This window comes from Harmonia axyridis, chromosome 4, assembly GCF_914767665.1.
Source record: "Harmonia axyridis chromosome 4, icHarAxyr1.1, whole genome shotgun sequence".
Lineage (NCBI taxonomy): Eukaryota > Metazoa > Arthropoda > Insecta > Coleoptera > Coccinellidae > Harmonia > Harmonia axyridis.
The window spans coordinates 2,747,758-2,763,860 of record NC_059504.1 but is presented as its reverse complement, the minus strand read 5'-3'; the positions used below and the strand labels follow the sequence as shown (position 1 = coordinate 2,763,860).

The window sequence follows — 16,103 nt, the reverse complement described above, 5'->3', positions numbered from 1 at the left end:
TAAGTACAAAAATAGTGGGGGTTACTTAAACAAACCCTACACCTAAAATAAATATTTTAATTGTTATCGAGGAAGAACCTTAAATGAGGAAAAACCGCAATTCCTCACTGTATGAAGTAGTCTGTGACTTCCGGAAAACACAGAAAGAAACTAAAATTCGATGTTTGGATAACTAAATTTCACATTTCAAGAATTATAATTGATTTTTCATTGGGATTGTTGAGAAATCCATAAACCAATACAATTTTCAATTACGAATACTTCATTACAATTCTTGAAATATCAAATTAAGTTATGGAAACATCGAATTTCAGTTTCTTTCTGTGTTTTCCGGAAGTCACAGACTATTCCACTCAGTGAGGCATTACGGTTTTTCCTCATTTAAGGTTCTTAATATTTATTTCTTTAATACTTCTTGAAGTATTTATTTTAGGTATAGGGTTTGCTTAAGTAACCCCCACTATTTTTTCACGTAAAATCGACTGAAATAATAAAAAAATATAGGTTCTAATTTTAAAATCTTGAGTTTTGATTAATTTGAGTTGTCCAAGTTCATGATCAAGTTTATCATTGTGGACCAGTTGAACAGAATTTAGTTTTCATAATTCAATGCTTCCCATTTTGACTATCCTAGGTCTTTGTGAAAGCTATAAAAGCTGAATCGAAATAGAATAATCGGTTGTGGTCTAGGTAGGCTTTGTTACTGTGTCTCTTCGCCACTTTAGGCACAGCACTGTTAATTTTTAACCCAACACATCAGATGATTTGTATAAGTAATGATAAATTTATTTTATATAAAATATACCAAGCATAATAATATTGTAAGGCTTATATTAATATTCAATGAAGTTTTTTATGACTTCAGCCTTCTAGATATGCCCTGAGATTCTAGTGACTTCAAAATAGCCTCAGGGATAGGTGGAGGTGTTGGTAAATGTGCTCCTTCTGGCTGGAACCCATTTTCATCAGCTCTGTATGTTACAGTGTAAACCACATTATCTGGTCCTGTATATGTGAAAAATCCTTTTGCTTGCATTGCTTCGTTTTGAGTTCCTTTGTTAGCTAATTTGCCAGATTCAGCTGCAGATATTCCATTCTCAGTTTCATACCTGTAATAATAAAACATTATAAATTTTACACTTAGGTTTATTATGTTCTCTTTTCTAATGCGGAAAAAAAATTCGTAATTTTTTTCACAATATTCCTGTCGCCTATCAAAATCATCTTCATTCAATTGGTGTACCAAATGTAGGTATTTTGTAAAGCTGGAATTTATGATATTTCAAGATTCGGTGGATTCTGATTACAACATTTAAAATAACGTACTGTAGACATCAAAATTTAGAAGTACGAGAAAGAATAGATTACAGTTTAATCTATACACTGTGTCCGTAAAGTATGGAACAAATTCGTTTTCAGCTAAACAGACCATTTTAAGAAATAATCCTGAAACACGTCGATTTTTTATTTTAATTTACCGTATTTTGAAATAATAATCTAATATACAGGGTGAATTTCTTTCGAGTAATGACGTTACCGTCATTTTTTTAAATAGAATACCCCCATTTTGTCTCAATTTTCCGATTACTCTAGCTGAGCTGATTCCAAAAATATATTACATGTCGATTCCAATAGGTACAGGGTGGACAAAAATACAGTAGTTTTGTGTGTGCTCATAAAGTAACACGTAACATTCTTTATTAGTTGAATTAACCATATTATCAAAAATACTTATTGTCTAGCGGCAATTGGTTTGAATGTAGCACCCTGGAGTTTGTTACATTCTTAGATTAATAAAAATGAGCTGTTTCCAAATAATTTATTTCATATTCAGTCTGCTAGACCAGAAGTACCAAACATGTTCGGAAACAGCTCATTTTTATAAATCTGAAAATGTAACAAACTACAGGGTGTTACATTCAAACCAATTGCCGCTAGACAATAAGTATATTTGATAATATTGTTAATTTAACTAATAAAGAATGTTACGAGTTACTTTATGAGCACACACAAAACTATTGCATTTTTGTCCACCCTGTATCAATTGGAATCAACATACGATACATTTTTAAAGAGTACTCGGAAAATTGAGACAAAATGGGGTGACGTCATTACTCGAAAGTAATTCACCCTGTATATTAGATTATTATTTTGAAATACGGTAAATTGAAATAAAAAATCGACGTGTTATTTCTCAAAATGGTCTGTTTAGCTAAAAATGAATTTGTTCCATACTCTACGGACAAAGTGTATAGATCTATAGTATCACATCCATTGGCAGAGAGTTTCAAAGTCATATAGATATGAAAAACAAGGGTTTTCTTAGGTTGGGCCTTTCAAACAGCTAGCACAAACCTAATGGAAGTCTTAATTTTTGAATTAAGACCTGTTCGGGATCTAGCAGAAATTTTATGCGTTCATTCGTTTTAGATAAAATTCGAATTCTATATCAACTTACTCCCAACTATATCCATCCTCGCTCACTTCACCATTTTTCTTGATGATTCTCCAACGTCCATCTGGAGAATTTCCAAATCTATCGTTATAGTTCACCACTGGATTATTCGATGGCTTAGCAATAAATGTTAATCTTATCGGTTTGTAGATTGGTCGTTTTGGCTGGATTTGATTGGCCCTCTGTATCCTCACTTCTTGTCCGTTAAGCAAGTCATTGCCTGATGGAAACCTACCATTGAAGGAACCATCGTTGTCATATTTTGCTGTAAATGTGAAATTTGTAAGAATATAGAATATTTTCAAAAAAGGAATTATTTTCGTTCAAATTAGTATCACATACAGTCTTATAATACTACGTATCTACCTATCAGCAGGATCGAAAACTGAAAAGATTTTTTTGCTAAAAGCGTTTTCTGCAGAAATATTGACAAAAAAGTACTCGTCGCCACAATTTTTTTCATGACAATTCCATTAACTTATCAACCGTTGAGTTTTCAGCCAAATTATGGCATATTGCTAAGTTTGTGATCAAATAAGCTAGGCAAAGGGTGTTTTTTAGAGCTATAGAACTTTAAATTGCAATAAAACAACTATGGATTATTCGATTGACATGAATTTTATTTATCCGCAAGATAATCTTGTGGCATTCCATTTTAAATATGATTTCTGGCATATGACCGCTGGCTCGGATGTAGTCCAATCTGGACGTCCAATTTTCGATGACATTTTCCAACATTTGTGGCCGTATATCGGCAATAACACGGCGAATATTGTCTTCCAAATGGTCAAGGGTTTGAGGCTTATCCGCATAGACCAATGACTTTACATAGCCCCACAGAAAGTAGTCTAGCGATGTTAAATCACAAGATCTTGGAGGCCAATTCACAGGTCCAAAACGGGAAATTAGGCGGTCACCAAACGAGTCTTTCAATAAATCGATTGTGGCACGAGCTGTGTGACATGTTGCGCCGTCTTGTTGGAACCACAGCTCCTGGACATCATGGTTGTTCAATTCAGGATTGAAAATGTTAGTAATCATGGCTCTATACCGATCACCATTGACTGTAATGTTCTGGCCATCATCGTTTTTGAAGAAGTACGGACCAATGATTCCATCAGCCCATAAAGCGCACCAAACAGTCTGTTTTTCTGGATGTAACGGTGTTTCGACATACACTTGAGGATTAGTTCCACTCCAAATGCGGCAGTTTTGTTTGTTGACGTAGCCATTCAACCAGAAGTGCGCTTCATCGCTAAACAAAATAAATTGGACGTAGTGCGCGATACGTATTCCGCACAGAACCAATATTTTCGAAATAAAATTGCACTATTTGCAAGCGTTGTTCAGGCGTGAGTCTATTTATGATGAATTGCCGAACCAAACTGAGAATAAATCACTTGACAGCTGTTAAATCGGTCGCCATCTTGAACAGTATTGCCAACTTAAAGTTATATATCTCGAAAAAAACACCCTTTATTGAGTTTTCAGCCAAATTATGGCATATTGATGAAATTATCATCAAATATGCTAGGTATCTGATGATGCAATAATATACTGAGTGAGCCATTTGAAATAAGACAGTAGTAGTCTGTTTCCGGTTCAACCGGAAGTTGTAGAGGTCTAAAATTATTTTAGAGAGAAAGCTCATTGTCTCAAACCCCTACTTGCAAATTTTCAGCACGAAATTATGATTAGTTTTTCATAAACGTCTAATAGTCCATCGCGATGAACCAGCCTGTATAAACATTTTTTAACAGTGGCTCGTTTTGTATAATAAAATGGCAAAAGACAGTCCAATTTGCTGTTGAAATTATCTGCAAATCTACATCTCTATCAATATAGAAGATAACTATCTGCGCGTTTTACATTTTTATCGCACTTCGAATGTCAGCCTACTATTAACTATTTAATTTTCCTAAATGTTTATGATCTACACTTCACAGCTATTTACTTTTTATTGCCAAGGAGACTGACTGATCTCTTTATCACAATCTGAATAGAAAACTGTAGCTTGAATCATGTCGCAAATGCCAAACGCTGGAATACCAATCATTGTTTCGTGATCACTCGGTTTCAGATGATTTAATAGTTGATATTTGAATTTTTCAAAGTATAGAAAACTTCAGTAGGTGTGCAAGGATGGCTATTATTCCTTTGCTTCGATCAATTGATTACTATCTTCGATGAAATCTACTCGAATCAATGAAAAGAAGGTGTACTTTGACAGTGATATGATAATTGAAAGAGACTAGTCATTTCATCATTTTAATAATGCAATGAACAATGAGACATCCACATAGGTGTGAAATAAAATGGTATGGGTACTTTACACACTGGTAAAATTTGAGGAACGGGCAAAATCTCAACAAAATTTGTAGTTCATTTTCCCTTCGATCGTTCGTTCGATTTTGACAATTTTTTTTAATTTTATCTTGTTGAGTGGAAAGCTCTATGATGATGATGGGTGGAAATGAAAGGGCTGTGTTTTGCAATTTAAGAATATATACTAACTGACAAAGAAACTGCAACACCCAGAAGGAGCTGTTTGAATGTCAAATGTTTTTTGGTAAAACTTAGATAGTATAATAAGGAGTAAATAATTGAAATTTAGAGAAAAAAACGAAGGGTTAACAATTTCTTTCAATAAATTTGTTAATAATGTGTTTGTCCACCGCAATTATCTATACACTTCCCAACACGTCTCGGCATTGATGCAATAAGACGGTCTATTTCTTCTTGAGATTTACTATCCCAAGCTACCTGTACTATATGTCTCAGAGCTGCCAAAGTCCGTGGGGGCTGGGGTAAATTTCCAAGCCTTCTACCCATATGTCCCAAATATGCTATATGGGCGAAAGATCGGGGGATCTGGGCGGCCATGGCAAAACATTCACATGGGTCGCTTCGAAAAAGTTTAAACTAACTGTGGCAACATGAGGTCGGCCTTTATCTTGCTGAAATATTGGATTCTCGAGCCGGTTAAGGTAAGGGAGAACATATGGCTCTACTATTTTTTGAAGATAACGCAGCGCTGTCATGTTACCTCGAATAAAGACTAAAGGTGACCTAGTTGCATGGGCAATAGCACCCCATACCATAACACCTACTGTCTGGTGTACATAACGCTCAGCATCAAACTGTAGTTCACGTCTCTCTCCCCGACGTCGTCTAACCCTTCTTCGGCCATCATGTGCACCCAAGAAGAATCGAGATTCATCAGAAAAGGCGACCTGATGCCATTCAACATTCCAATGTTGCCGTTCTTTACACCACTGTTATCGTTGCCGACGATGCTCAACCGTCAGAGGTATCACAAGATGGGCTCGATAATGCTGCAGTCCAAAAGACCTTCACGATTTTTTCCTCCAAATTCAAACATTTACTCCTTGCTATACTATCTATGTTTTACCAAAAAAAAATTTTAATTTGAACAGCTCCTTCTGGGTGTTGCAGTTTCTTTGTCAGTTAGTATATCAGTGATAAGTTAATTCTAAGAATAATTTAGGATTGATGAATCTTTGATATTTTCATACTTATTTTAATTTATTATTTAAAGGCCTCAATGCCAGTTTTATTCAACTGATTTGAGGTCTGGAATAAATTATTAAAAAAGAACATAATTGTTCAAATTTCGTCCTGTCTTACTTTGTTTTATGTTATATACAGGGATGGACAAATGATATGAAAAGCAAGCTTTTATTTAAAACTACCTGTGGACTGAACCATTCGCAGACGATAATGTTAACACTCAGATTTTATCGCCTCTTTTCTGAATATTCTCTTTTTTCAGTAATTTCCACAATTTTGAGAAAAAACTAAAATCTTACCAAATTTATCTCCCGAATATCTCCCTGTGCCGTCATCCTGATAACGGCCGCTGTAGTCTGGAATATATTTTCCAGAATCATCAGGAATGTACTGCCCTGAATTGTCTTCCCTATAGGAGCCATCGTCAATATTTTCTATGAGAGCGGATTCTGCCGCATACAAAGCGAAGATACCAATAATCTGAAAATCAACAATTTTATTGCCTATGTGCTTATACGTGGGTTGTTCGATAAGTTTTGAGGTTCGATAAAAAAGGGCGTTGCTACTAGACTAATTTTTGTTTTTGTTATATTGCTGCATTTGTCATATGAACGTGTGAGAAGTTTCATTTTAATCTTCCAATTCATTCTTTGTTTACAAGTCGTTTTATATCGACATGTCACAGTATTTTTTCACAATGAAAAAAATCAATATCGTGTAGTGATTGAATTTTTATTTTTAGAAGGTTTAAAAGCAAAGGAAATTTATGAACGAATCTTGAAAGTTTATAAGGACTATTTGCCTCCAATTAGTGAGGTAGAAAGATGGGTTGCTGAATTTAAACGAGATCGTAGAGGCCTTGAAGACGATCCACGTCAAGAATGTCCAAAAACAGCAACAACACCAGAAATCGTGAAAAAATGTAGGATATTCTGTTGGAAAATCGTTGAGTGAATGAAAGAGATTTAGTAGAAGCTCTAGGCATCTCATTAGGAAGGGTAAGCAATATTTTGACTGAAGTATTGAGTTTCAGATAGCTGGAACAAAAAACCTTCGAATGCTACTAACTCAGCATCATTTATAGCGTTTTCGAAAGCATAAAGTGGATTTTTTGAGTCGCTTCATCACTATAGATGAAACTTGATTCTATCACCATGATCCTGAATCAGAACAAGAGGCTAAAGAGTGGTGTGAGCCTGGTTCTTCGTCTTCGAAACGAGTTCGTATCCCAAAATCGATCAAGAAGGTGTAAGCATCAGTTTTTTAGGAAGTGAAAGGAATTTTGTTTGTGTAATACTTGAAAACTGGTAAAACAATAAATTCTGGATATAATTGTTGTCTTTTAGATAAACTGAAGGTAAAAATTCGTGAAAAACGACCCGGTTTGCAGAAAAAAAAATTATTTTCATCAGGACAATGCAACGTGTCACAAGAGCATTTTGGCAATGGCTATAATCCATGAATTTGAGTTCAAATTGTTAGAGCATCCACCGTATTCACCAGATTTGGCCCCTAGCAACTTCCACCTGTTTCCAAACTAAAAAAATTCATGCGTGGAAAGCGTTTTTTATCAAATGATGAGGTCATATCAGCTGTAGAAGCGTATTTTACAGTCCTTCCAGATTCACACTTCAGTGATGGAATTCATAAATTGAAATCTCGTTGGAACAAGTGTATTGATGTTTAGGGAGACTATACTGGATAATAAAGGGTATTTCAAACCATAAAATTGTGTTTTTCGTATCAAACTGCAAAACTTATTGAACAACCTTCTAAATTTTTGCATATAGATTTAGAAATAGTGTAATTGAATGGTTTTTTCATTTAATTTTCCATATTCACATTCATCATCAAGTTGAAAAGACCCCTCGTAATTTTCTATCTTGGAGAGATCTGATCTCATGAACATCATCAAACGATCATATAATTTATAACCCTGCTGTTACAGGGTCGCTTGTTAACGAATAAATTTCATGGGTAAATAAATCTTACCCTTTTTTCTTGATTATTAATGAGATTCCAAAAGCGCCATAAGGAGTGGGTATGTCATTTCAAAGCAGACGATCTCAATGATCCTGATCTCTGAGGACATATCAATACTCGTATATTATCGATGTTTCACTAAATTTTGAGAAGGTCGAAATTTGAATATGCGGAAATTCAAATTCACGAAGATGTGCAAGCAATAATTCTATTGTTATGGATGTTCATTCTAATGTCATCGACAGAATTTGGAAACCATCGACAAATTTATGGAAATGAGAATATTTTGGCATAAGAAGTTGGTATTATCTGACTCTGTTGATCTGAATTTTGGAGATACAGGGTGTCCCAATGAAAAAAGGGCCACCCCGGATATTCCTCATAATATAGGGTGTTTTTTTCGAGGTATATAACTTTGGCATCACTGTTCAAGATGGCGACCGATTTAACAGCTGTCAAATGATTTATTTTCTGTTTGGTACGGCAATTCATCATGAATAGACTCACGCCTGAACAACTCTTGCAAATAGTGCAATTTTATTTTGAACATAATGGTTCTGTGCGGAATACGTATCGCGCACTACGTCCATTAGCGATGAAGCGCACTTCTGGTTGAATGGCCGCATTTGGAGTGGAGCTAATCCTCAAGTGTATTTCGAAACACCGTTACATCCAGAAAAACTGACTGTTTGGTTTGGTGCGCTTTATGGGCTGGTGGAATCATTGGTCCGTACTTCTTCAAAAACGATAATGGCCAGAACGTTACAGTCAATGGTGATCGGTATAGAGCAATGATTACTAACTTTTTCATTCCTGAATTGAACAACCATGATGTCCAGGAGCTGTGGTTTCAACAAGACGGCGCAACATGTCACACATCTCGTGCCACAACCGATTTATTGAAAGACACGTTTGGTGACCGCCTAATTTCACGTATTGGACCTGTGAATTGGCCTCCAAGATCTTGTAATTTAACTCCGCTAGACTACTTTCTGTGGGGCTATGTAAAGTCATTGGTCTATGCGGATAAGCCACAAACCCTTGACCATTTGGAAGACAACATTCGCCGTGTTATTGCCGATATACAGCCACAAATGTTGGAAAAAGTCATCGAAAATTGGACGTCTAGTTTGGACTACATCCGAGCCAGCCGTGGCGGTCATATGCCAGAAATCATATTTAAATCACTGCTCTGACAATATCGACTAGGACAATTTTATAAAAAAAAAATTTGAAGCCCTTTAACAAGAGGTATCATTCAATCTCTAGTCCCTATTTGAATTTTTTGGGTTTTAACGCCCCCTCTTAGGGGGTTGTTTTTAAACATCCATTATTCATGTGAATTCCGCCTGTATAATGTATTTTTTCCATGGAATATTATGAAAAATCTAATGTACTTATAGAAGCCTATTTCATGACAAACTAACTCATTAATATTAATATTAAACTCAATTATTGTATATTACAAAGCCTACTAGGAAATAGCCACTAGAAAATACAAGAACCCCTTCTCATAAGAATTTATTCTTTTCATAAATTTCCAGACCATTACCAAATTCTTTCGTTTTCATTAAAACGAACATCTATAAGATGCCTGAGAGTTATTGCATCTCCATCTTCGTGAATTTGGATTCTCCTTTTATTCAAATTTCGACCTTCGAAAACATTTTAGTGGATCTTCGAAAATACATAAATATGTCATTAGAAATCGGGAATTTGAACCCCTCTGCATTGGAATAATGTATTGTCTTGTAGAGTTCTTTATTTAAGAGTCTTGGTATCTTCTTCCATCAAGAAAAAAGTAAGATTTAATTGCCGATGGAATTTATATGTTAACAGCAACTATGTAACAGCCAGGCATAAATTATTTTCCTTCTTATTTTATGGACATACATTCCAATAAAGAAAAGCTGACGATGTCAACGAAATATTTCTTTGATTTAAGCATAATCACTCATTATAGATAATGACGGTTATGTTCACTTATTCGTTACATCAAGAGATAGGAGCCTTCAATAATTAAATATTTTTTGCAACAATCTGAATCCAACGAATGAGACATTCCTCCCATATTTTCACCAAAATAGAAAATATTTCATTTGATTGCCTGAAAATTGGAGTTTTGGCTGATACAATATTTTCTCGGAAAATTTCAAAAAAATTATAGAAATCACAACTGAGTTTCTCAATCATATTATGGGCTCAATATTGACGATCATTGCTAAACTCTACTTAGTAGCTAGTAATATCAATCAAAGATGAGTCAAATCAAAGAGACCATTAAAATCTTTAGAAACATTTCAAAATGACTGCATATTTTCAGCTTAAAAAGTGTTATCAATATTTATCGTTCATATGATCTGCTCAGATGTCTGCAAACTTTTTTGAATAATTTCAATATGTTTGAAATGAGGTGCAGTTTAATTTGAAAAAAGTTTGGAGATATCTGAGTAGATTATATGAGCGATAAATATTGATGAGACTTTTTCAGCTGAAAATATTCAATCATTTCGAACTCCTCAAGAAAATTCAAACTATATTTCTGTTTTTTTTTTGATTTGTCTCCATTTCATTTTGTCAAAATGAATGTTTCCAAATATTTTGCTGACTTGACTCATCTTCAATTGTTCTTATTAGTAGGTATTAGGTAGAGTTGAGTATAATCATCTTACTAATCTAAGAAAGTATACGGCCAAGTCCCCTACAAACATTAAATGAAACCTATTCATTTTAGGCACAACATATCTGAACAAAAAATGAAGACTAGGATCACCTGAGAGTGACTCAAATTGACTTGAAAATGGGAATTCAATAAACAAAAATGGTGCAATTATCGTACCACTTATAAATGATGACAAGAGGGATATTTCGAAATCAAAATTTCCTGGAGCTCATGAGAATTATATAATAATTGAGCATTCTCATTTGAAAGAACAGGATGGTATCGTATTTCCCAACTTTCGAACCAGCCTGTAGTGTCAAAAATAATTTATGAATACTGGCGATTCCATCAAAATTTAAATCTCCAAGAGCTCTCCACCGATCGAGCATTATTGACTCACCCTGTATAACCTATCGAAAGGGCAACAATCGAACTTTTGAGCATGCCTTTACCATGTTTTTTCGCCTTCTCAAGAATATCGTTCAAAAAAAGTGATAAATGACATTGTGTATAAAATAACACATAATTCTATGCTTTCAACACATGTCACAAACCAGGAAGTACAGAATACATAAGACTCAACACAGTCGATTGAAGCAAAAAACTACATGCATAATTTGGTCAAAAAACTGCCGGGATTATATGAATTAATAAGAAGAATTTGAACAAGAGCGCAAAAGCTTAAAAAATCTGTGAGTTCTAGTTTTTTATATCCGATTTCAACAAGTGAATTTATCAGGATCTTCTTTATTTGCCTTTAACAATACCATAATCACCCAAATGTTATCCAAGATCAGAAAATTATGTAGCGGAACGCCACTAATGTCTCAATATGAATATGTTATAATTACAATGTACCTACACCGGTATCCAATCACAGTGATGCACAAGAAGGTACTTACCAGCACTCTCATTTTGATCTTATTACACCTAAGGTTCAATAACGACTGACAAGTGCATAAGACATTCCCTGATCTTTTATATGATATTCAGAACAAAATTGGCTTGTTTTAGGGATGCAAGTTGTCAAATAGGTGTTTCTTAAAGGAGTGTTTAAGATATGGATCTCCTGTTGTTGTAGTTTGTCGAAGATCATAAGTGATATTTATGAAGGATGTTGCCAATGATTCGAAGGTTGTTTATATTGAATTGTTTCCATTCTGAATTCAGATCGAAGATGAACTTGCCAATTTAGATAACAATTGTGTTACAGCTTCCAGTTTGGTAACGTACGCTACTGTGGGATACCCAAATTCATGATGAATGGATTTCGTAATCCCAAAATTTTTCACGACGAGAATTTTCAATATTGCTCTGGAAGTTAAGTATAGATAATTCCACTCTCATACTTGAAGTGTCCCTCAGAAAATATATTGTGGTCATGATCAAATCATTCGATTTGAATCCTTTTTTGAAAAGATACACAATTGATTTCAGCCAAATAGTTTTTATGAATCTCTTAACTTCATATTCAGTAACAATCTAATAACAAGTTTTTAATTTACAGAGAAAGATTGCACAGATTAGCTTATTCCCCAAAAATTATTCCATATCTAATTTTTCATTCATAGAAGCATAAATGGTTACTACACTTAAAACGTAGCACACTTTATTGAGCTTGTTCATTAGAACGGGTGTTTTTTTAAGTTGGCATTACTGTTCAAGATGGCGACCGATTTAACAACTGTCAAGTGATTTATTCTCAGTTTGGTTTGGTAATTCATCATGAATAGACTCACGCCTGAACAACGCTTGCAAATAGTGCAATTTTATTTCGAAAATAATGGTTCTGTGCGGAATACGTATCGCACACTACGTCTATTTTATTTTGTTTAGCGATGAAGCGCACTTCTGGTTGAATGGCTACGTCAACAAACAAAACTGCCGCATTTGGAGTGAAGCTAATCCTCGAGTGTATGTCGAAACACCGTTACATCCAGAAAAACTGACTGTTTGGTGCGCTTTATGGGCTGGTGGAATCATTGGTCCGTACTTCTTCAAAAACGATGATGGCCAGAACGTTACAGTCAATGGTGATCGGTATAGAGCCATGATTACTAACTTTTTCATTGCTGAATTGAACAACCATGATGTCCAGGAGCTGTGGTTCCAACAAGACGGTGCAACATGTCACACAGCTCGTGCCACAATCGATTTATTGAAAGACACGTTTGGTGACCGCCTAATTTCACGTTTTGGACCTGTGAATTGGCCTCCAAGATCTTGTGATTCAACACCGCTAGACTACTTTCTGTGGGGCTGTGTAAAGTCATTGGTCTATGCGGATAAGCCATAAACCCTTGACCATTTGGAGGACAATATTCGCCGTGTTATTGCCGATATACGGCCACAATTGTTGGAAAAAGTAATCGAAAATTGGACGTCCAGATTGGACTACATCCGAGCCAGCCGTGACGGTGATATGCCAGAAATCATATTTGAAATGTAATGCCACAAGATTATCTTGCGGATAAATAAAATTCATGTCAATCGAATAATCCATCGTTGTTTTATTGTAATTTAAAGTTCTATAGCTCTAAAAAAAACACTCTTTATGTCTTCGATCTTGTCAGATACATTGTCCAAATCATTAATCAGGAATAGTTTTAACCCTGAAATGCTTCCCTGGGGCACACCAAACTCACGTGACTGCCACTCTGAGTTCTAAGATTTCAGCTGGAGTGAATTGTTTCAAGAATATTGAACGAGTTTCTTTCAAATACTTCGTTCATTTCCTTAAAAATTGCTCCATCTCTTTTGATTCGATCGTCATGCAAAAAAAAATCCACACATAAATATTCTGTCATTCGAAGAGATTCCCTTCACTCCTTTCGAGAATTTGTATATTCATCATATTTCTCTTCAGTGTCAATTTTTCTAATACTACAGAAAAATTTCAATTTGAACATGGGGTTTGAAAGAAAACGATTATTTTTTGATCAGAAGAATACGAAAATCCTGGGAGTAACCATAGAAATATTTCTTTCCATAATTTAATACCTAATGAACTTTGCATCACTTACAGAATATCCATAGAAATGAGGATTGGTCTTAAATACTTGAACGATATTCCCTGCCCAGCGGAAACCTCATGTTGGTGGTCACAGAAGCATATATTTCATCGCAATGAAATGAATTCAAGGTGAGGTTTTGAATCGAGATGAACTCTCAGTCTCACGTTCCCTTTTAATTTTTCAAGTGATCCAATGCTATGATGATAATATTCAAATGATAATTCACGTATTCAGAAGACAATATAAAATGAAAACAGAAAAAACTGAAACTTCAACAGTAGAAGTTTTTCAGTAAATTCAGAATTTTTCCAAGTCTTTGGTCGTCACTGTTATGATAATTTTGGATAGAATAAGTTAAATAGGGAACACCTTTTTTCTTAGACATAAGAAAATTGTTTAGAAGTGTAGATGTTAAATGTCTGCTTTACTTTATTACGGACCTGTATAGCCTCATTGTGAAATGAAGATCACCACTGCACACCGTGTGAAATGCAAATTATGCACTACCTACTCAGAAACACCCATTTTCGAGAACTTCTGAACTTATGACCATACCTGATTTGCCATTTCGAGCAGAAAAATCAAATGCACTCATTCGCAGGTTTCAAATTTCTCTTCGATTCAGATTATCTGTACATTTTGTCATTATCGATTAATATTATAGATAAAAGAAGCATTTTCGCCAGAATATCCGCGATTCTGAATTAATAAATTCAGTTCTCTCATGTTATATTCATGAATATTGAGCAAGACGAAAACATCTCTGGTATTTCTATGACAAGGTTTGGGAAGAGGTTAGGTTGGTATAGTTTCAATACTAGAATGGAAGAATCATAACCTGCTTAGGTATATTTTGAACAATTCTTGAGGGAATGAGTAATGTCACTATTCACTAATATCGTCCTTAAATTCTCAAATTTTTGTCGATATTTACAAATGAGTACTGCTTTCAATAAAATAGTTTCTAAACATTGTTGAAGCGTGTATCTTTCCATGGTTGAATGGCGTTTCCATGATTAAGTGTTGTTACACACAAATAACATAAGAAATGTCATAAACTAATACATAATGCCCTTATATTTTTTAAAATTGTTTAATTCCTATTGAAAACCCGTTCCCAAACTCATTTGTCTTTAAGGGTTCAATTGGCGCATGAATGAACGACCGCTCGAAGATAGTTTACTTCACGTCATCGCTTTTCTTCGATATTCTGCATGAATTTGCTATGGTTTTGACGTTGCATTAACACGAAACTTATTAGGAAGCTTGAAATTTATATTCTTTTATACATATTCAAAATCGTTTATCACTGAAATATTGGAATTTTTCGATATTCTGCTGAATTTTCTATGGTTTTGATGGCGTTATCAAGAATAAAATTTGCCCAGAGCTTAAAATGGCTATTATCTATATTCAAGCGAAATCTCAACCTAATCTGTTCTGCAATAACGGAAAAACTAGGTATTTTTTTTAGTCATCTTGAATTTTCTATGGTTCTGATTGTATGATCAACTTGAAATGCAGGAGTTTTAAATTGTTATTACAAATCCAAACCCAAAATCTCAACTTTGTTGGTTTTGTGGTCACGGAAATATTGGGTAATTTTTCTTCGGTATTCCTCTAGAATTTTCTATGATTTTAGTTAAGCGAGCGGCTTGAAATTTTGAACGTAGCTTAAAATTATCATTTTACATCCAAAAAATTTCAAAATTTCATCTCGATCAAATATGTAGTTTTGAAATTATCAGGAAAATAATATTTCAAACGGTTATTTTTACGGAACCCCTGGTAGGCATAAGGAGATGAAAAATGCAAGTTTCTAGGTTTTTCTGAACGAAGTTTATCAAGTTCACGAAACTATGGAATCATTTATGTCCCAACCCGATTACCACATTTCATAAAAATCCTATTCGAAAAAACGCGAAATATTGAGATCCAGAGATAATTCATGTTTGCGCATGATCTGGGAGTACCATACATTTGAAAGAGCTTAAATGCTTCTGGAACTACATACTTACTACCTGATCCAAATATCCTTACTAATTTGCATCAACATCGGACTAGAAGAACGCAAAATTTGAAAATCCCAATAATTTCGCCTGTGCTCAAATTGCATCCTACATCTGGAAATTCAAATGAGACAATATATAGCCCATCCTGTATACGCATACTAAGTTCAGGCTGTTACAAGGATTTGCTGACACACAGACAGACAACCAGACAGGCAATCTTCTTCAACCCCCTTCTATCTTCGGCAAACTCGGAATACAAAATTATATTTTATCGATTACCTATTAGCCAAATGAAATCAGTTTTAATATGTCTAGACTGAAACAGTTGTATCAAAATTAAACTCACTTGATTTCATCTACAGAAAAAAGCTTGTTTTCATTTTCCGAACATCTGTTCAGATGTTGATAATACAAGAACGAAAAATCAGAAATCAGATATTACGTAA

The 16,103-nt window shown here is 34.6% G+C and overlaps 1 protein-coding gene across 1 annotated transcript; it reads right to left on the bottom strand.

Annotated features, from left to right (window-relative positions):
- Positions 1–770: 770 nt before the first annotated feature.
- Positions 771–11,662, bottom strand: LOC123678994 (larval cuticle protein LCP-30-like). Its single transcript, XM_045616299.1, has 4 exons — positions 11,534–11,662; positions 6,286–6,466; positions 2,459–2,720; positions 771–1,109 (listed from the first exon to the last, which is right to left on the bottom strand). The coding sequence occupies exons 1-4, from the start codon at positions 11,543–11,545 to the stop codon at positions 854–856; spliced, it is 711 nt and encodes a 236-aa protein (XP_045472255.1). The 5' UTR covers positions 11,546–11,662; the 3' UTR covers positions 771–853.
- Between the last annotated feature and the right edge of the window lie 4,441 nt (positions 11,663–16,103).

What these genes read in the sequence shown, in the direction of transcription:
- LOC123678994 (XM_045616299.1), bottom strand. An exon ending in ATATTCGGGAGATAAATTTG is followed by an intron (nt 2,721 to 6,285) that starts GTAAGATTTTAG and finishes TCACATTTACAG; the next exon opens with CAAAATATGACAACGATGGT. An exon ending in GAGGATGGATATAGTTGGGA is followed by an intron (nt 1,110 to 2,458) that starts GTAAGTTGATAT and finishes TTATTATTACAG; the next exon opens with GTATGAAACTGAGAATGGAA.